Raw genomic sequence first — 22,277 nt, 5'->3', positions numbered from 1 at the left:
CTAGTACATTATCATTTGCATTTTTAACATCCCTATTTGGGTATGACATGTTTCTGTCAGAGGAAGTAAGGGTAGCCCCCAGGGACACACAGAGCTGAGAGGTTGGGGACAGAGCAAAGCAATGCAGAGTAGAGCAGGGAAGCTAGAAGATTGGGAGTTTGAGAGGTTATAGGAGGCTGGTACGTTGGGGACAGAGCAGAACATTGCAGAGTAGAGCAGAGAGGCTAGTCTGGGAGGTTGGGAAAAGTGGGCTAGGAGGCTAGGGGGATGGGAGGGTATGGGGTTGGAAGGATGGGTAGGGGGTTGGAAGGATGGGTAGGAGGTTGGGAGGCTAGGGGGTTGGGAGGCTAGGGGGTTGGGAGGTTGGGAGGCTAGGGGGTTGGGAGGATGAGAGGCGAGGGGCTGGGAGGATGGGAGGCTAGGGGCTGGGAGGATGGGAGGCTGGTAGGTTTGGAACTTGGATGTGTTTCAGGAAGCAGAGGGCTGCTGTGTGACTGATGGCTCTGTAAAGATGAAATAGCTGTAGCATTATCTTTGTTGTAGCCTCAGGTCAAGCCTCATCTTTCACTGAGGTACAGTATGCAAGTGTGTGTGTGTGTGTGTGTGTGTGTGTGTGTGTGTGTGTGTGTGTGTGTGTGTGTGTGTGTGTGTGTGTGTGTGTGTGTGTGTGTGTGTGTGTGTGTGTGTGTGTGTGTGTGTGTGTGTGTGTGTGTGTGTGACACCATAGTGTTGTTATTTCTGTTTAAACTCTAAACCGTCTGTTTGGAGCGCAGCATGGAAACTTCTCTGTCTACAAACCAAACAAAACTCACTTCAAACCAAACACCTATCACACTGCTGCACATCATCTCACACTAAACTAAGGAAAAGGGTTTTGAATGTCTATCTTGCAGTATCTTGGATTTAATTGAAATTGGAGATTTAATGTATCATTTTAACTAACCTCCATACGAGCTCCAATGCCATACAACTCTCCTTCCGTGGCCTCCAACTGCTCTTAAACGCAAGTAAAACTAAATGCATGCTATTCAATCGATCACTGCCCGCACCTGCTCGCCCGTCCAGCATCACTACTCTGGACGGCTCTGACTTAGAATACGTGGACAACGACAAATACCTAGGTGTCTGGTTAGACTGTAAACTCTCCTTCCAGACTCACATTAAGCATCTCCAATCCAAAATTAAATCTAGAATCGGCTTCCTATATCGCAACAAATCATCCTTCACTCATGCTGCCAAACATACCCTCGTAAAACTGACTATCCTACCAATCCTCGACTTCGGTGATGTCATCTATAAAATAGCCTCCAACACTCTACTCAACAAACTGGATGCAGTCTATCACAGTGCCATCCGTTTTGTCACCAAAGCCCCATACACTTCCCACCATTGCGACCTGTACGCTCTCGTTGGTTGGCCCTCGCTTCATACTCGTCGCCAAACCCACTAGCTACAGGTTATCTACAAGTCTCTGCTAGGTAAAGCCCCGCCTTATCTCAGCTCACTGGTCACCATAGCAGCACCCACTCGTAGCACGCGCTCCAGCAGGTATATCTCACTGGTCACCCCCAAAGCCAATTCCTCCTTTGGTCGCCTTTCCTTCCAGTTCTCTGCTGCCAATGACTGGAACGAACTGCAAAAATCTCTGAAGCTGGAGACTCATATCTCCCTCACTAGCTTTAAGCACCAGCTGTCAGAGCAGCTCACAGATCACTGCACCTGTACATAGCCCATCTGTAAACAGCCCATCTATCTACCTAACTCATCCCCATACGGTATTTATTTATTTATCTTGCTCCTTTGCACCCCAGTATCTCTACTTGCACATTCATCTTCTGCACATCTACCATTCCAGTGTTTAATTGCTATATTGTAATTACTTCGCCACCATGGCCTATTTATTGCCTTAACTTACCTCATTTGCACTCACTGTATATAGACTTTTTGTTTTCTTTTGTTCTACTGTATTATTGACTGCATGTTTTGTTTATTCCATGTGTAACTCTGTGTTGTTGTATGTGTCGAATTGCTATGCTTTATCTTGGCCAGGTTGCAGTTGCAAATGAGAACTTGTTCTCAACTAGCCTACCTGGTTAAATAAAGGTGAAATAGGTTTGGTTTATTAAAACGATTGTGTCAGTGCTGATAGTGGTCTCATGTCCTGTTTGACTGGCTGTTGTGGCTTTGCTGCTAGTTTGTAATACTGCTTTATAATAAGTTGTTGATATCACACCCACTGCTCTGTTCTCTGATTAGACCATCCTATAACAGTGCTTGCTGATTGGACCAGCCTATAGCAGTGTCTTCTGATTGGACCAGCCCATAACAGTGTCTTCTGATTGGACCAGTCCATAGCAGTGTGAAATTAGAGAGGACTTGTGGCGACATGGAATGTTGAGGAACTCCTCATAGTTCTCATAGCTGAGTTAGGGTTCCATCTGAAAACCATCATCCCACTGAAGGGGAAAACTAAGCTCTCACATCTGCATGTGGGCACTGCCATGACTGAAGTATCCATGGTAACCACCACAGGATGTCCAATCAGGAGGCTAGCCTGGTGGTGTCACATGAGGCATGCTCAACGACAACACGGTGACTAGGAGAACAGTTCTATATCTCTGTAATTACATATACACCACAGACTACATATAGACACTACACACACTACATACAGTATACACGCTATACACACACTTCATATATACCACGTCAGGAGACCCCTTCGCTCCTAACCATGGGCGTATACTCCCTCTCCGGCCTCTAGGTCATCAGGCTGCTGATTATCCCGCACGCCTGTCACCATCGTCTCGCGCACCTGCGCATCATGACTCTCACCTGGACTCCATCACCTCCTTGATTATCTTCCCTCTGTCACTCCCCTTGGTTCTTTCCTCAGGTGTTATTGACTCTGTTTCATGTCGGTGCGTTGTTTGTGTTTCGTGTTTATTGTTTTGTTTATTTATTAAAACACTCACTCCCTGAACTTGCTTCCCGACTCTCAATTGCAGACGTTACATTGAGTCATGTGTGGGGTCGTGGAGGGGAGATGCTGCACATGCCAAGAAAGTTTTAGTTTTGTCTGAGTTCAATCAGTAGCACACATAATCTCAATTTCTCGTGTGTGTGTGTGTCTTTGTGGTTTTTGTGGTGTGTACATTTTTTGATAACTGCTGGGTCAAAAATGACCCTAAGACAATCTTTGTACCCTGGTGGTGTACAGCTTTCATGGAAATATGAACAAAGGGAATGTTTCACTTTTTCTAATGTTGGGGTCACTCTAGGAAAAGTCATCAAATTTCAAGTTGAAAAAATATAATTGGGTCTTTTTATTGTCTCAGCCTTAGGCCTATATATCACGGTCGACATGCATATGAACTAACAGGTTATAGAGCAAACAACACAATTATCACAACACATAGGCTGTAATATGGCTTTTTCTCCCCTGGCTTGGCTTCCCCAGTGAATTTACCCACGCACTACTACTGCCCTGAGTACAGACCATGAAGATCTCCCCCACCACACAAGCTCGATGGGGTGCAAGACCGGACAGGAAGATAACGTTAGTGACTCAACCCACTCAAGTCGAGTATAGCGGAAAAAAAGCTTGGAACGACGTGATGCAGCCCTCCTAGGGACGACATGGGAGAGCACTAGCAAGCCAGTGACTCAGCCCCCGTAATAGGGTCAGAGGCACACACACACACTAAGGCCTCCACACAGAGAGCAGACTGAGGACTCTATTAGCGGCGGTGTCGTCCTCCCAGACAGGAAGTTACTCTGTCAGAAACAGGAAGCTGACCTGAGAAGAGTCTAATGGAATGCTCTGATGGAATGTTGCATGCTGGGTCACCAAAGTAACCTAAGCCTTGTGTGTACCCCGCAGTTCTCCCCTGTATCCTGCAGTTTTCATCCCTCACACATCCTCCCCTGCCCCACCTCATCCCCTCCTCTTTTCTCTCACAGAACTTATCTAACAGATCTCTGTCTGTCTCTGTCTGTCTGTCTGTAGGGAGGACCTACAACGATTTGAACCAGTACGCCGTGTTTCCCTGGGTTCTCACCAACTATGAGTCCGAGGAGCTGGACCTCACCCTGCCGGGCAACTTCAGAGATCTCTCCAAGGTACTGTCATTCTGTTATACAACCTGCAGGACTGGGGGGAGGGGAGGGGGGGTAAGCACAGGAGTAGTGAGGGTCTCAGTCAGCAGGGGAATTTGCATCATGTGCTCAGTCTGAACCCAGCGCTGGAATGTAGAGAAGGAGCTGATAGTTTAACATCACCGCAGGTCCTAACACTGGAATACCACATATTCACTATATAATGCACTACATTTGACCAGTCCCAATAGGGCTCTGGTCAAAAGTGGTGCATTAAATAGGGGTTAGGGTGCCATTTGGTACGCAAACATAACATCCTAACAGATCCCAACACTGGAATAGCAGCTTTAAGTGTCTCTGCTCTGTTTGGTACTGTATCGCCTCAGCACAAACGGAATGTTCTAGTGTCTCTGCTCTGTTTGGCATGGTACTGTCCTCGACCATCAACAGTAGGAGAGTTTTTAGTGTCTGTATGATGAGGGCTTCTGGCCCTGTTTAACTTCCTAGCAGCTCTCTCTCTCTCTTTATCTCTTTCTCTCTCTCTATCTCTCTACAACTCACAGACTCACTGACCTGAAAACAATCGCATTCCTGTCTGAGCTGTCCTTCTCTCTCACTCTATCGCTCCCTCCTCACCCCGTTCCCTTTCGCTCTCAAAGTGCCGACTCCCTGACTCTCTCTGAGCTTCATTTTCACAAACGTTTTTTATCAATTTTTGCCTCAGATCCCAGACAAATGCAGGGAGGCAGGGAGGGAAGGAGGGAAAAGCAGGGAGGCAGAGAGGGAAGGAGGGAAAAGCAGGGGGAAGGAGGGAAAAGCAGGGAGGCAGGGAGGGAAGGAGGGGAAAGCAGGGGGGAAGGAGGGAAAAGCAGGGAGGCAGGGAGGGAAGGAGGGGAAAGCCGGGAGGGAAGGAGGGAAAAGCAGGGAGACAGGGAGGGAAGGAGGAAAAAGCAGGAAGGGGGGAAGTAGGGTATAGAAATTAGAGAGATTGCTGAACTCACGATGAAAATAAGAAATAACCACAACTTAAGCACCCTGGTAGGCATGTGTACTAATAATGTCAGTGAATACACTTCCCTCCAAATCAGTAGTCTGTAAGGGTAATCTCCTCTGCACTTGGTTTATACCAGTTTCACCCAGCCAGTCTAGAAAGTCACTGTGTGAAAATTTCTACTCAGCCCTGTTGGAATTGAAAAAGACAACATTTGGTTTGAGTTGTTCAGGTAGGTAGTATAGTGGGTGATCCAGTATAATTCAGTGTTCACTCTGGCAGAAGGTCTACAGTAAAACACACACACACACACACACACACACACACACACACACACACACACACACACACACACACACACAGCTTTCCTGTGTCTTCCTGCTGTCGTTTCTGCTCTTGTCACCCTGTGGCGGCTTCAGTCTGTACACAGCCAGGTGGGCCGTGTGTGTGTGTGTCTGAGAGAGCCCGAGCCCTCTGGCCCAGGGAGACAGTTATGTATTGTAATGTATTCCAGTGACATCCTCCCATGCTGTTTACAGGCTGAGCTGCCTTCATTACCATGAGTTCACAGGCCTCTGTCTCCTGACAGTTGTCCTTGAAACCCTAGGGCTCGTACACACACACACACACACACACACACACACACACACACACACACACACACACACACACACACACACACACACACACACACACACACACACACGTACACACACACACACACATACTCACACACGTACACACACACACACCTCCAACCCCAGTGCTTCTACCTCCAGAGGTACCAGCTAGTAAAGGACTGAACTAGAATGAAGGGGATTGATTTCTCTAATACATAAACAGATTAGATAAAGAGCAGGGGGGAATGAGGAAATAGGGAGGAACTCTGAGAGATACAGTAAGTCTTTTGAACAGAGTCATGTAAAACCACCTTACTCTGAAACACAAACATCTTCCTATATAGTGCTCTACTTTTGACCAGGCCCTATAGGGCGCTGGTCGAAAGTAGTGCACTATGCTGGGAATACAGTTCCATTTGGGAAGCAGCCATCCGGTGATATTTTGGGTGCCAATACCAGCAGGCTAAATGTCCTATAGCTTCTGGATGATACACCACTTAATCCTCTCACACACCTGGTTTAGTGTGCTACACACACCTACACACACCTGCACATGCCTGCAATTTACCTGTTGATCAGTCAGCAAGTCATCCGTGTTAAATCCAACTGAACAGAGTGTTCTCTGCCTCAGGGCCATAGTGGAGCATTCCTACTGTCAGATCGCAGGCCTGTGGAGCACACACACACACACACACACAACCATACACACACACACCCGCTATGTCAGCGGTACAGTTGTGTGGTGGAGCGGTTCATTAGGCTTTAATGATTATTTCCTGCTGACTGACAGGTGGTTGATGGGAAAGGGAAGCTCATCTCCCCATAGCTGTTAGTTGATGGAGTGGAAACGCTGATAATCCTATATGAAGGCATACTGAGCATGCTCTTCTTAACAATCTAGAGCTTTATCACGGATGTTGTTCTACCTTCTTTTGTGTGTCTCTGAAAGGAAGTGATGTGATGTGACTCTGTCAAAACTTCTCTCAGGGAGGAACAGCCAAAGCTGTGAAGTGACAGCAGACATATGTACCTGATCTACTTTACCTCATAGCTACTGTTATGAAAAGGGGAGGGAGTGGGAGCTTGTCCGTGGTGGTCTTCGGACCTGCAACCTTATGAACCAGAACCCTTCACGTTTTCGATGGCTCCAAGACATCTAGCTCCCTTGGAAAAGTTGATATATTTACATTTCACATTTTAGTCATTCAGCAGATGCTCTTATCTAGAGCAAACTCTGGCGTTGCAAGTGCCATGCTCTACCAAATGAGCCACACAGGACCATAATGTGCACATATACTATGTGCTTATGAACGCAGGGTAGCTACACTATTATACTGTGTTTACCATTGTGAAGTTACATTCATTTGCCTTCTCTGCTTAGTTGTTGTAGCAAATCCTATTCATGTTTTTAAAAGAGTTAACAAAAGTTGCTGAAAAGTTTATTGTGTATGTCGTAGCGAATGTTAGGAATGTAGCTAGCTACATAAACAACTCTGGAGATTTAGTGGTGCTAGTCGTGCATCACTGTATCAATGCTTTAAAGACTGCAACTGATCTTCAGAAATCCTATACCATGAGAGAAACCAGCCAAACGAAGAACTCTGAAGAACTTGATTGTAGCTGTTCAAGGTGCTTCTTCTGACAATCCCCAGAGAGAAAACACGTGTGACTCCTCCTGACAGTGCCGCTGCACTGTACCGTGATGTCATTTCCATTTAAATATAAAATGCAGTATGTGTGTCTCCTCGGGAGTTAGCCTAGATATTACCACACGAACTGCAGAACTTTCTCTTTCTCTGTGTTCCACACACTCACATGCACACACATGCACATGCACACACACCAACACACACACACACACGCGCTCCTCTTGGATCCTCACTTTGGGGTCTCTACTCTCTGCAGTCAGAGAATGATCCTAATTACATGTGATGAGTGGTTTATCTAGTGTAGCATGTGACAGCCCTATAATCCAGCAGCTAGGTTTGATCATGTCTTGTTTTGTGGTGCAGGTAGATATCACTAGGTCAGGTGTTATTTATGGGAGTGAACTCAGAAGGAGCTAAATGCAGAGCTGTCTAAAGCACTTGTTTTTATTGTCTCCTTATCATGTCCTGTATTTACATAACCACCTGGGAATAGGGAGCTGGTGATTACTGTGTGTTAGAGGAAAGCTAGAGATTTTTTTAGTACTCTGCCCCACTAACCAGCCACGGAAGGGGGTCCCATATGGCACCCTATTCCCTATATAGTGCACAAATTTTGACTGGGACCCTATATCCCTATCTCCCACACAGTATCTATTTTAGCACTTTAGCTTGCTAACATTAGCATCACACATTAGCAACATGGTTCCATCAATTAACCTTAAGAAACGTAGTTGCTATGCTACTAGAATCAACACACTTAACATGCCTCGTTGCTTTAAAGTGTGTACATGTCAAAAAATCAATGAAATACCACGTTGTAGCAAAGTTAGCTAGGTAGCTAGCTGTCACACATCAACAACAGAGAAGGTCAGAGTATAACCAGAGATGGATGTTGTTTTGTTTGAGTGAACTAGCCAAATATTTTTGTTACCCAAATGGCACCCTATGCACCATGGTCAAAAGTAGTATACCATATAGGGAATAGGGTGCCAAGTTGATGGTGCTGCATGCATGTGAAAGGCTTAGAGCTTTAGAAGGGCCTTATGGTCACTTAAGACCCAACACTATCTACCATGTTAACAGCTTTTTAATGTCTTACTAATGAGCTAGTTTTGCAGGCTAAAGCCCCCATATCTTTTTATAGTCTAAGAGCTGTCTGTGATGGTGACAGAGGAAGCCAGTAAGATGTAATAGACAAGACACACTATAACCAACGTAAGCCATGCGCAGTAAATCACCTTCTGTGTGTCGACGAACGGTGGCAATTCAACATTCAACTCTAGCCACTTTAATAATGGAAAAATGTATGTAATAAATGTATCACTAGCCACTTTAAACAATGCCACTTTATATAATGTTTACATACCCTACATTACCCATCTCATGTATGTATATACTGTACTCTATACCATCTACTGCATCTTGCCAATGCCGATCGGCCATCACTCATTCATATATTTTTATGTACATATTCTTATGCATTCCTTTACACTTGAGTGTATAAGGTAGTTGTTGTGAAATTGTTAGGTTAGATTAATTGTTAGATATTACTGCATGGTCGGAACTAGAAGCACAAGCATTTCGCTACACTCGCATTAACATCTGCTAACCATGTGTATGTGACAAATAAAATTTGATTTGATTTGATGTAGAATAGTCTGGAAATAAACAGAAAATGACGGCCGATGTTCTGTGGCGATATGATGTCCACCTGCTGCTTTTAACCGTTTGTCGGCGCGGTTTTGTCCGCGCTGCTGGGTTTAGTGGAAATATTCATATTGACAGTCTCTTTGTATTTGGGGTTCTTAGCTAGCTATCAGACCACGTTAGCTGTGAGACCAAGTTAGCTATGAGATCATGTTAGCTGTGAGACCATGTTAGCTATGAGACCACATTAGCTGTGAGACCATATTAGATTTGAGACTATGTTAGCTGTCAGACCATGTTAGCTGTGAGGCCATGTTAGTTATGAGACCATATTAGCTGTGAGACTATGTTAGCTATGAGACCATGTTAGCTGTGAGACTATGCTAGCTATGAGACTATGTTAGCTATGAGACCATGTTAGCTGTGGGACCGTGTTAGCTGTGAGACCATGTTAGCTATGAGACTATGTTAGCTGTGAGACAATTTTAGCTGTGAGACCATGTTAGCTGTAAGACTATGTTAGCTATGAGACTATGTTAGCTATGAGACCATGTTTGCTGTGGGACCATGTTAGCTGTGAGACCATGTTAGCTGTGAGACTATGTTAGCTGTGAGACCATTTTAGCTGTGAGACTATGTTAGCTGTGAGACCATTTTAGCTGTGAGACCATGTTTGCTGTGAGACCATGTTAGCTGTGAGACCGTGTTAGCTGTTGAAACCCAGTCCGTCCTATTAGCTGGCTGTGCCGTCCAGCTGCAGCTATGATTGGGCTAAGCTGACTGAGACCAGCCTGGTTCCTCCTGGATGTTTAACAACCTGTCTGTCTTCCTGTAGCCCACAGCCCAATCACAGCTGGCCCCAGACGCCACCTGACAGCCTATTATCACCCCGTAAATCTCAGCAGATCTCAATAAACTTCTCTTCCATTCTCCCTCATCGTGCTAACATTGATGTGGACGGTCATTATGTTGGAGAGGAAAGAAAGGAACGTAGAAGGAAACCAGACGTGACCAGTTGGTTTTGAGGGAGAGAGTTGAGCGCAAGTCAAACATTCCTACTAATGCCATGTGTTCTGTGCCACATAGAGGGAGGTATGGGCTGTGGGAACATAATGAAGATGACGAGACAGTCTACGCTGCATCTCATATGGAACCCTATTCACTATATATCCAGGGTCCTCTGGTCAAAAGTAGTGTATATAGTGAATAGAATTCCATTTGGAAAGCAGATTTTTGTGTTGTAACACTCATATAACTCCAGCCATGGGAATTCTGGAGTAACGGCAAGTCTTAATGATTTGATATTAAAGTAATTGTATTTTTTGTCGTTGACTCGCCACAAGCTGCAGCTCATCTGAATCAAATTAAATGAAATAAAATGTTATTAGTCACATTCACCTTACAGTGAAATGCTTACTTATGAGCCCCTAACCAACAATGCAGTTTAAAAAATATATGAGTAAGAATACGAAAAAAAGTAACAAGTAATTAAAGAGCAGCAGTAAAATAACAATAGCGAGACTATATACAGGGGGGTACAGAGTCAATGTGTGGGGGCAGTTCAGGTAATATGTACATGTAGGTAGTGTTATTAAAGTGACTATACATCGATGATAACAACAGAGAGTAGCAGTGGTGTAAAAGAGGGGGGGGGCAATGCAAATAGTCTGGGTAGCCATTTCATTAGATGTTCAGGAGTGGTATGGCTTGGGGGTAGAAGCTGTTAAGAAACCTCTTGGACCTTGACTTGGTGCTCGGGTACCACTTGCCGTGCGGTAGCATAGAGAACAGTCTATGACTAGGGTGGCTGGAGTCTTTGACAATCTTTTGGGCCTTCCTCTGACACCGCCTGGTGTACAGGTCCTGGATGGTAGGAAGCTTGGCCCCAGTGATGTACTGGGCTGTACGCACTACCCTCTAAAGTGCCTAGCAGTCGGAGGCCGAGCAGTTGCCCTACCAGGCAGTGATGCAACCAGTCAGGATGTTTTCAATGGTGCAGCTGTAGAACCTTTTGAGGATCTGAGGATCCATGCCAAATCTTTTCAGTCTCCTGAGGGGGAATAGGTTTTGTCGTGCCCTCTTCACGACGGTCTTGGTGTGCTTGGACCATATTAGTTTGTTGGTGATGTGGACACCAAGGAACTTGAAGCTCTCAAACTGCTCCACTATAGCCCCATCGATGAGAATGGGGGCGTGCTCGGTCCTCTTTTTCCTGGAGTCCACAAACATTTCCTTTGTCTTGATCACGTTGAGGGAGAGGTTGTTTTCCTGGTACCACATGGCCAGGTATCTGACCTCCTCCCTATAGGCTATCTCGTTGTTGTCGGTGATCAGGCCTATTGTCGTGTCATCGGCAAACTTAATTATCGTGTTGGAGTCGTGCCTGGCAGTGCAGTCATGTGTGAACAGGGAGTACAGGAGAGGACTGTGCACGCACCCCTGAGGGGCCCCTGTGTTGAGGATCAGCGTGGCGGATGTGATGTTACCTACCCTTACCACCTGGGAGCAGCCTGTCAGGAAGTCCAGGATCCAGTTGCAGAGGGAGGTGTTTGGTCCCAGGGTCCTTAGCTATTTGATGAGCTTTGAGGGCTTCCCAGAACAACAGCAAAGGACCTTGTGAAGATGCTGGAGGAAACAGGTACAAAAGTATCTATATCCACAGTAAAACAAGTCCTATATCGACATAACCTGAAAAGCCGCTCAGCAAGGAAGTAGCCACTGCTCCAAAAAGCCAGACTACGGTTTGCAACTGCACATGGGGACAAAGATTGTACTTTTTGGAGCAATGTCCTCTGGTCTGATGAAACAAAAATATAACTTTTTGGCCATAATGACCACCGTTATGTTTGGAGGAAAAAGGGGGAGGCTTGCAAGCCGAAGAACACCACCCCAACCGTGAAGCATGGTGGTGGCAGCATCATGTTGTGGGGGTGCTTTGCTGCAGGAGGGACTGGTGCACTTCACAAAATAGATGGCATCATGAGTAATGAAAATTATTTGGATATATTGAAGCAACATCTCAAGACATCAGTCAGGAAGTTAAAGCTTGGTTGCAAATGAGTCTTCCAAATGGACCCCAAGCATACTTCCAAAGTTGTGGCAAAATGGCTTAAGGGCAACAAAGTCAAGGTATTGGAGTGGCCATCACAAAGCCCTGACCTCAATCCTATAAAAAAAATTGGAGCAGACCTGAAAAAACGTGTTAAAAAAAAGCTCTGTAAGGAGGAATGGGCCAGAATTCACCCAACTTATTGTGGGAAGCTTGGGGAAGGCTACCCGAAATGTTTGACCCAAGTTAAACAATTTAAAGGCAATGCTACCAAATACTAATTGAGTGTATGTAAACTTCTGACCCACTGGGAATGTGATGAAAGAAATAAAAGCTGAAATAAATCATTCTCTCTACTATTATTCTGACATTTCACATTCTTAAAATAAAGTGGTGATCCTAACATACCTAAGACAGGGAATTTTTACTTGGATTAGATGTCAGGAATTGTGAAAAACTGAGTTTAAATGTATTTGGCTAAGGTGTATGTAAACTTCTGAGTTCAACTGTAGATAGTGTGGTCTACAGCTTATCATGAGATACTCTACCTCAGGCGAGCAAAACCTCGAGACTTCCTTAGATATCGTGCACCAGCTGTTATTTATAAACATACATAGTACTCCGCCCCTTGTCTTACCGCTGTTCTGTCCTAACGATACAGCATATAACCAGCCAGCTGGATGTTGATAATGTCGTCATTCAGCCACGACTCCGTGAAGCATAAGATATTACAGTTTTGAATGACCCATTGGTAGTTTAATCTTCCGCGTAGGTCAGCAATTTTATTTTTCTAGCAGAATGGCAGGAAGTGGGGGTTTATTCAATCGCCTACTGGCCCCTTTTTCTCCGCCTTGTCTTCACGCAAATGACGGGGATCTGGGCCTGTTTCCGAGAAAACAGTATATCATTCACGCCGGGCTCGTTGGCAGTTCTGATGTCCAGAAGTTATAAGAGACGGTAGCAGCAACATTATGTACAAAATAAGTTAAAAAATAAGTTGCAAAGAAAAAAAAGAAAAAAACAATTGGTTAAGAATACGTAAAACGTCAGCCTTGTTCTCCGGCACCATCAAGGGCTTTGTTGGGGTAGATTTCCCATGATTTCTGTGGTCGATCCGAGATATGGCCGCCTCGTGCATAAAACACACACACACACACACACACACACACACACACACACACACACACACACACACACACACACACACACACCCACTGTATCTTTAGCACTGAGTGTATTAATATTGACTGCCAATGTACCTCCAAGGCCTGCCTGTGGGCCAGGGTGATTGAAAAGACAGAGAAAGCAATTTAACCTCCACTAAATCAATTTTAATGGACTAATTAGATTGCCTTTAAAAACACATGAGAAAGCAAAGGCTTGGGACCCAGAGTGAGTCTCAGTGTCATAATATTGGCGTAGGTCCCATCCCAAATTACATCCTATTACCTACAGAGTGTACTGCTTTTGCCCAGAGCCCTATGGGCCCTGGTCAAAAGTTGTACTCTATATTGGGAATGGGTTGCTATTTGGGACACAGTGTCGGCATAATACAGAGAGGCTGGGACCCAGAATGTAATATTGACTTGGCCTCTGTTCCAGAGTTATGGTGGAAGAATGAAACACTCTATCAAAGACCAACAGTTGGGTTGTAAAGTCATGTATTTCTTGATTTATCCATTGACTAACTAATTACTGTAATATCAATAGCAGATCTTACTAAACTCCTGGAGGGCTGTGGCATTTTTTTACCATAACAACATGGCGGGACACATTCAAATGTCTCATTTGGCCTGGGGGCCGTTTGTTTGACCACCGTGCTCTAGGAGCTGCCTGTCTACGAAGTCTTAAACATCAGTTATATACTGAATATAATATGCTCTATCTACTGTATGTAACTTATTTTCTTCCTGTTTCTTCCTCAGCCAATTGGAGCATTGAACCCGAAGCGTGCTGTGTTCTATGCAGAGCGCTACGAGACGTGGGAAGAGGACCAGACCCCCCCATATCACTACAACACCCACTACTCCACCGCTAACTCCACCATGCTCTGGCTGCTCAGGATAGTACGTACTCTATACACCATCCACCCAATCCCCTATTCCTTGTACCCTATACCTGCAAAAGTGGGTTGTTGATAAAAAAAAGTCCATTAATCATTTCTACGTTTTTTCTATCTGATTTTAGACGTTTGAGTGTAGACGTACAGTACCAGTAAAAAGTTTGGACACACCTACTCATTCAAGGGTTTTTCTTTATTTTTACTATTTTCTACATTGTAGAATAATATTGAAGACATCAAAACTATGAAATAACACATAAGGAATCATGTAGTAACCAAAAAATTGTTAAACAAATCAAAATCAGCTTCATGAGGTAGTCACCTGGAATGCATTTAAATTAACAGGTGTGCCTTGTTAAAAGTGAATTTGTGGAATTTTTTTCTTAATGCGTTTGAGCCAATCGGTTGTGTTGTGACAAGGTAGGGGTGGTATACAGAAGATAGACCAAATCCATATTTTGACAAGAACAGCTCAAATAAGCAAAGAGAAATGACAGTCCATCATTACTTTAAGGCATGAAGGTCAGTCAAGAACTTTTAAAGTTTCTTCAAGTGCAGTCACAGAAACCATCAAGCGCTATGATGAAACTGGCTGTCATGAGGACCGCCCAGGAAAGGAAAACCCAGAGTTACCTTTGCTGCCGAGGAGAAGTTAATTAGAGTTACCAACCTCAGAAATTGCAGCCCAAATAAATGCTTGACAGAGTTCAAGTAACAGATACATCTCAACATCAACTGTTCAGAGGAGACAGGCCTTCATGGTCTGAATCAGGCCTTCATGGTCGAATTTCTGCAAAGAAACCACTACTAAAGGACACCAATAAGAAGAAGAGACTTGCTTGGGCTAAGAAACACGAGCAATGGACATTAGACCGGTGGAAATCTGTCCTTTGGTCTGATGAGTCCGAATTTAAGATTTTTGGTTAGAATTCAAGGTACACTTAACCAGCATGGCTACCACAGTATTCTACAGTGATACGCCATCCCATCTGGTTTGCGCTAGGTGGGACTATAATTTGTTTTTCAACAGGACAATGACCCAAAACACACCTCCAGGCTGCATAAGGGCTATTTGACCAGGAAGGAGAGTGATGGAGTGCTGCATCAGATGACCTGGCCTCCACAATCCCCCGACCTCAACCCAATTGAGATGGTTTGGGATGAGTTGGAACGTAGAGTGAAGGAAAAGCAGCCAACAAGTGCTCAGCAAAGCTGTCATCAAGGCAAAGGGTGGCTACTTTGAAGAATCTCAAATCTCAAATATATTTTTATTTGTTTAACACTTTTTTGGTTATGGTTATTGGTTATTTCATAGTTTTGTTGTCTTCACTATTGTTCTACAATGAAGAAAATAGTAAAAATAAAGAAAAACCCTTGAATGAGTAGGTGTGTCCAGACGTTTTACTGGTACTGTAAGTCGTTTTTTATCCAAAATAATATGTTCAAAATGGCAGCTAGTATGTTAGTTAGATAGTAAGTCACACAATCTACACAGTTGAAAGGACATTGATACTATCTAGTGTTTAGTAAATACCAGTGGAATCCAAATGGTGTGATAAAGGGTTACCCCTCCTGGGGTTTGGCCATATCTGATATGTTAGGCAGCTCGTTAATTGGAGAAAGCTTGATGGGGAGTTAGTAGCACCCTCCCCCTGTTCTCCCTTTGCCTGCCACTCTCCTCCTCCTCTTCCCCTCATTAGCAGAGGGTCTGTTGAATTAGAAGAGTTCCTCTGACAGCACTTACACCGCTCCTCACTACCCACACTCCTCCTCTCCACCCTACAACCCCCCCATCAGAACACTGTCTCCATCTCAGACTGGGAACACCACATACGGTATCAGCCAATTACCACCGTCGCTCCCGGCGACCAGGAAGCACTGTAATTAATACTCCCTAAGGCATTGTGGGTAATGTACAGTAGGGGAGGACAGACAGACAGACAGACAGACAGACAGACAGACAGACAGACAGACAGACAGACAGACAGACAGACAGACAGACAGACAGACAGACAGACAGACAGACAGACAGACAGACAGACACACTAGTCTGGCACAGGAACCTCACATACACAGAAACACACCATAGATGTGGTAAAGAGGTCAATGGAACTCGACCCAAACAATGGAAATGCCATGGAAAGGTATTGGGGAAAGATGCCGTGGGGGTGTGATGTTCGTCGTTAAAGGTAGACCAAGGCGCAGCGTGAGTTGGGTTCATCATACTTTATTTTCAATGTGAACCAGCAAAAACAATAAACAATACAATGAACGAAAAGCTAGGTGTGCAAACACATACAACACAAAGACAAGATCCCACACTGAAGGAAGGAAAAAGGGTTGCCTAAGTATGATTCCCAATCAGAGACAACGATAGACAGCTGCCTCTGATTGGAAACCATACTAGGCCAATCAAAGAAAAAGACAACATAGACATATAACACATAGAATGCCCACCCCATGTCACACCCTGACCTAACCAAACAGAGAAAAACGGCTCTCTCAGGTCAGGGCGTGACAGGGGGAAAGATTGCGAATCTCCTCTTTGCAACAGTCCGGCGTCCTTCTTCTTCTTCTGGGCTCCCAAGTGGCGCTGCGGTCTAAGGCACTGCATCTCAGTGCTTGAGGTGTCACTACAGACCCTGGTTTGAGTCCAGGCTGAATCACAACCGGCCGTGATTGGGAGTCCCATAGGGTGGCACACAATTGACCCAATGTCGTCTGGGTCTGGCCAGGGTAGGCCGTCATTGTAAATAAGAATTTATTCTTAACTGACTTGCCTAGTTAAATAAAGGTTAAATAAATAAAATAAAAATTCTATCCCCCACAGTCTGCGTTCCATTGACCTCTTTACCGCATCTATGGTTCCAATAAGAGACATTCTCATTGTCCCTTCTCTCTGTCACAACCAGTAGAATTCAGCTATTAGCTCTCCTTAGAGGAGTAGAAATTATTCATTCTGAACATGCAATAGAAAATCTAGTTCACTGACAGTATGGTTTGGAATGGGGGTGTTATGTGTGTTCGTTTGTTTGTTTGTGTGTGTGTGTGTGTGTGTGTGTGTCCATGAAACATCCTTTGCTCAACGTAAAATGTGTGTGTGTTTTCTCTTGCAGGAGCCTTTCACCACGTTCTTCCTGAAAGCTAACAACAACAAGTTTGACCATCCAGACCGGACCTTTTCAGCCATCACCCGCTCCTGGAGGCACTGCCAGAGAGACACCTCAGACGTCAGGGTGTGTGTGTGTGTGTGTGTGTGTGTGTGTGTGTGTGTGTGTGTGTGTGTGTGTGTGTGTGTGTGTGTGTGTGTGTGTGTGTGTGTGTGTGTGTGCGCGTACATTCAGGTATGTGTGTGTCCATGAAACAACCTCTGCTCAATGTAAAATACTCTGTATCTGTGTCTACAGGGGTCTGTTCATCGGTTTTCAACCCAGAAGGAAACGTCACAATAAAATATATATCCCATGAATTATAAATAACACTGTGCTCAAACTGAGGAACAGAGACATGGTACACTGTGCATAACTAAAACACTTAAAAATACATACTTGATTTACCTCTTATATAAAAAAAACATTACTTTAAAAAAGAAAGGAGTGCTGTACTCTATGTGAACAAAGGCTGAAGACAAAGAAAGAAAGAAAGAAATCCTCTCCTTCCTTCCTCAGAGGAGCAGTCAGAGGTTGTATCCCAAATGGCTCCCTATTAGCCCTGCTCAAAAGTAGTGCACTATATAGAGAATAGGGTGCCATTTGGGACACAGACAGAGAAACGCTGAACCACCACCACGGTCACTCTGTAACACAGCGGGAACAGCTCTGACCTCAAAGTGTCAGATATTTCTAGAACACCCCGTGTCGGGTTAGTGTTGCCCCAGGCAATTAATAAAGCATTAATGACAAAAGCTATTTAAAATGTAGTGTTTTATGTCCGGACAGGGCTTTTCCTGGGCTCAGCTTGGGGAGGAGAGGGAGATAGCAGCACACCAGCCAACATGCCCTGTTAACAAATACATGCTACTTTAAACTACTTGTATGTATGTCTGTCTGTCTGTTGAAACACACAGAACATGGCTGCTGGTCTATCAGCACAAAGGAGACAGAGACTATTACAACTATTACAACCGCAGCTGTGTTTCGTTATGTATTAGTAACAGGAATTATTCTGCTAAATTGTTTCATCTACACACACAGTTCTACCTTCATACACACAGTTTTACCTTCATGCACACCGTTTTACACACAGTTTTATGTAGGTGCACACAGTTACCTATGTACACAGTTACCTATATACACAAAGTGCTACCTACATTATGACACAGAGTACAGAACTGGGGGAGTGGAAGGGGGCCTTTGCAGGGGTGGGCTGAACACCTACAAGAGCAAGTCTATATGGAGCGACCTTGTTCTAGCATCCCCCCACCCTCCTACACTTCACAATTCATTTTTTAACAGTGTTAATAATCCATGTCTCTGTGTCCCCACTAGTGTGTGTGTGTCATGTGCATGCTTGCCTGCGTGCGTGTGTGAGTGAAAGAGGGAGAGGCAGACTTGTCTATGAGTAGTCCCAGTAACAGTCCCAGTAACCCCCCAGAACGCTGCCAGTGTGTCACCTGAAGGGATCGAGCAGGATCTAATATAGCTAATGCTATGGAGGCTTTTAGCTATCTATGCAGCCTGTTAGCTATCTATGGAGACTGTTAGCTGTCTATAGAGGCTTTTAGCTATCTATGCAGCCTGTTAGCTATCTATGGGCTTTTAGCTATCTATGCAGCCTGTTAGCTATCTATGGAGGCTGTTAGCTATCTCTGCAGCCTGTTAGTTATCTATGGAGGCTGTTAGCTGTCTATGGAGGCGTTTAGCTATCTATGCAGCCTGTTTGCTATCTATGGTGGCTGTTAGCTATCTATGGTGGCTGTTAGCTATCTATGGAGGCTATTAGCTATCTATGCAGCCTGTTAGCTATCTATGGAGCATGTTAGCTATATATGCAGGCAGTTAGCTATCTATGGGCTGTTAGCTATCTATGGAAGCTGTTAGCTATCTATGGAGGCTGTTAGCTGTCTATGGAGGCGTTTAGCTATCTATGCAGCCTGTTTGCTATCTATGGTGGCTGTTAGCTATCTATGGTGGCTGTTAGCTATCTATGGAGGCTATTAGCTATCTATGCAGCCTGTTAGCTATCTATGGAGCATGTTAGCTATATATGCAGGCAGTTAGCTATCTATGGGCTGTTAGCTATCTATGGAAGCTGTTAGCTATCTATGGTGGCTGTTAGCTATCTATGGTGGCTGTTAGCTATCTATGGAGGCTATTAGCTATCTATGGAGACTGTTAGGTATCTATGGGCTGTTAGCTATTTTTGCAGGCTGTTAGCTATCTATGGAGGCTGTTAGCTATCTATGGAGACTGTTAGCTGTCTATAGAGGCTTTTAGCTATCTATGCAGCCTGTTAGCTATCTATGGGCTTTTAGCTATCTATGCAGCCTGTTAGCTATCTATGGAGACTGTTAGCTGTCTATAGAGGCTTTTAGCTATCTATGCAGCCTGTTAGCTATCTATGGGCTTTTAGCTATCTATGCAGCCTGTTAGCTATCTATGGAGGCTGTTAGCTATCTATGCAGCCTGTTAGCTATCTATGGAGGCTGTTAGCTATCTATGCAGCCTGTTAGCTATCTATGCAGCCTGTTAGCTATCTATGGAGCATGTCAGCTATCTATGCAGGCAGTTAGCTATCTATGGGCTGTTAGCTATCTATGGGCTGTTAGCTATCTATGGAAGCTGTTAGCTATCTATGGTGGCTGTTAGCTATCTATGGTGGCTGTTAGCTATCTATGGAGGCTATTAGCTATCTATGGAGACTGTTAGGTATCTATGGGCTGTTAGCTATTTTTGCAGGCTGTTAGCTATCTATGGAGGCTGTTGGCTGTCTACGGAGGCTAGTAGCTATATATGGAGGCTATTAGCTATCTAGGGAGCCTGTTAGCTATCTATGGAGGCTCTGTGATTGACTTGTTCAGCCCATTAACAGGCTGTTGCTGTATTAATGGCTGACGGGAGCTGGGCTCGAAAACGGAGCTGGCAGCTTTAACAGCTTGGTGCTGAGTTATGACAGGGAAGTTTACAAATAGAGAGAGTAAGAGGGGAGGGAGGAAGGGAGGGAGGGAGAGAGAGAGAGGAAGGGTTAGAGGGGAAGAGAGTGAGGGAGAGAGAGGACCGAGAAATAGACAGACAGAGAGAGAGAGATAGATAAAGAGAGAGGGGAGGGGGGTTGGGAGGGAGGGAGGAACAGCCTCCAGTGTTGTGGTCAGTTAGAGGGTGAAATGTGACCAACAGCAGACTCCAGTATTTTATTGGGGTGTTTCCTGTCATGCCACCTTCCTCTGTAAACCCTGATTTACCGTCCTAAAGCCCTGCCTCTAACCCTCCTGTAGTTATCAGCCCATAGGCAACAGGCCTGGTCAAACTCCCATAGGCCTGGTAAAAACCAACAGTATCACAGAACACGACAAACACTGCTTTCATAAAACAGCCCTTATACTAGAGCTGAACCAGCTAGGATGCCCAGCATATTGTAAACACACACATACACAGTCACTGACATACACACACACGAATGCGCGTGCACACACACACACACACACACACATATGCACAGACGCACACACCAACACAAAGTCACCCCCCACACATGGCACACACACACATGGCACACACACACACACATGCACCTCCTGACACACACAGGCCTAGATAAACAGAGTTGAAATGGTTTTAAATGGTTTTAAAGGGTTTTCTAATGAGGGCTCTGACAGAGAAAGGAGGGAGGTGCCACATTCCTGTTGTGCACATGGTCCAATGTACAGAGGCATCTGTCAGAGAGGGAGGAGTGGAGTTGAGTGGAGAAGAGGAGGCTCTGTGATTGGCTAAAGCAGTGGCTGGTCGATCTTCAAGTCCTTGCGATCCCAAAAAATAGTCTTGCATTGTTGGTCTTAGATGTACTTGATTCAGCTGGGCCTAAAATAGTGTATACAAAATATTTTGGTGTGACTCCTTTGTGGATGATGTTAAACAGCCTTCCCTGTAGCTCAGTTGGTAGAGCATGGTGTTTGCAACACCAGGGTTGTGGGTTCGATTCCCACGGGGGGCCAGCACAGAAAAAAAAAAAAAAAATGTATGAAATGTATGAAATTGTATGAAATGTATGCATTCACTACTGTAAGTCGCTCTGGATAAGAGCGTCTGCTAAATGACGTAAATGTAATGTAAATGTAAACATATTTGTTGGTCTGATGTGATTATTAATAAGGAGCCTCCAGACACTGCACTTGATGCATTTATGATATTGCTTCTTCCAGTTATTGATAAACATGCACTTGTTAAGAAACTGACTGTTAGAACTGTTAAGGTTCCATGGATTGATGAGGAATTGAAAAACTGTATGGATGAAAGAGATGGGGCAAAAGGAGTGACTAAGTCTGGCCACACATCTGACTTACTGCAAATTAAGAAATGATGTGTCTAAACTCAACAAAAAGAAAAAGAAACTGCATTATAAAACCAATAAAAAAACTTTGGAGTACTTTAAATGAAATAATGTTCAGAAAGACAAATTCAACTCCATCTTACATCGAATCAGATGGCTTATTCATTACAAAACCATTTGATGTTGCCAATTATTTTAATGATCACTTAGGCAGGAAATGCCAACAACATTGAGCCAGTGTACTCATGCATAAAAAATAACAACAATTTAAGAAAGCATTGCAAGTTTGAATTTTGTAAAGTTAGTGTGGGAGAGGTAGAAATATTATTGTTATCTATCAGTATTGACAAACCTCCTAGGCATTGAAAACTTAGATGGAAAGCTTCTGAGGATGGTAGCTGAATCTGTAGCCACTCCTATCTGTCAAAACTTTAATCTGAGCCTAGAGGAAAGTATTTGTCCTCAGACCTGGAGGGAAATGGCATTTACTGGTTCTAACAGCAGACCTATCAGCTTGCTCCCAGCTCTTAGCAAACTGTTCGAAAAATGGTGTTTGTCCAAATACAATGTTATTTCTCTGTAAACAAATTAACAACAGACTTTCAGCATGCTTGTAGAAAAGGGCACTCAACATGTACTGCACTGACACAAATGACTGATGATTGGTTGAAAGAAA

At 44.3% G+C, this 22,277-nt stretch overlaps 1 protein-coding gene across 11 annotated transcripts in view; it reads left to right on the top strand.

Moving 5' to 3' along the window:
• LOC115163287 (neurobeachin) overlaps positions 1 to 22,277 on the top strand; it is a 284,645-nt gene that overhangs the window by 221,317 nt on the left and 41,051 nt on the right. For all 11 annotated transcript variants that reach the window (XM_029715046.1, XM_029715045.1, XM_029715035.1 and 8 more), the window contains 3 exons: positions 4,010 to 4,122; positions 13,980 to 14,120; positions 17,233 to 17,352. In XM_029715046.1, the coding sequence (XP_029570906.1) occupies positions 4,010 to 4,122; positions 13,980 to 14,120; positions 17,233 to 17,352 (374 nt within the window). The remainder of the gene's footprint in view (positions 1 to 4,009; positions 4,123 to 13,979; positions 14,121 to 17,232; positions 17,353 to 22,277) is intronic.

Source organism: Salmo trutta, chromosome 26 (genome assembly GCF_901001165.1).
Source record: "Salmo trutta chromosome 26, fSalTru1.1, whole genome shotgun sequence".
Classification (NCBI taxonomy): Eukaryota; Metazoa; Chordata; class Actinopteri; order Salmoniformes; family Salmonidae; genus Salmo; species Salmo trutta.
Note: the sequence above shows the minus strand (reverse complement) of the source record. Positions and strands in the feature narration are given on the sequence as shown.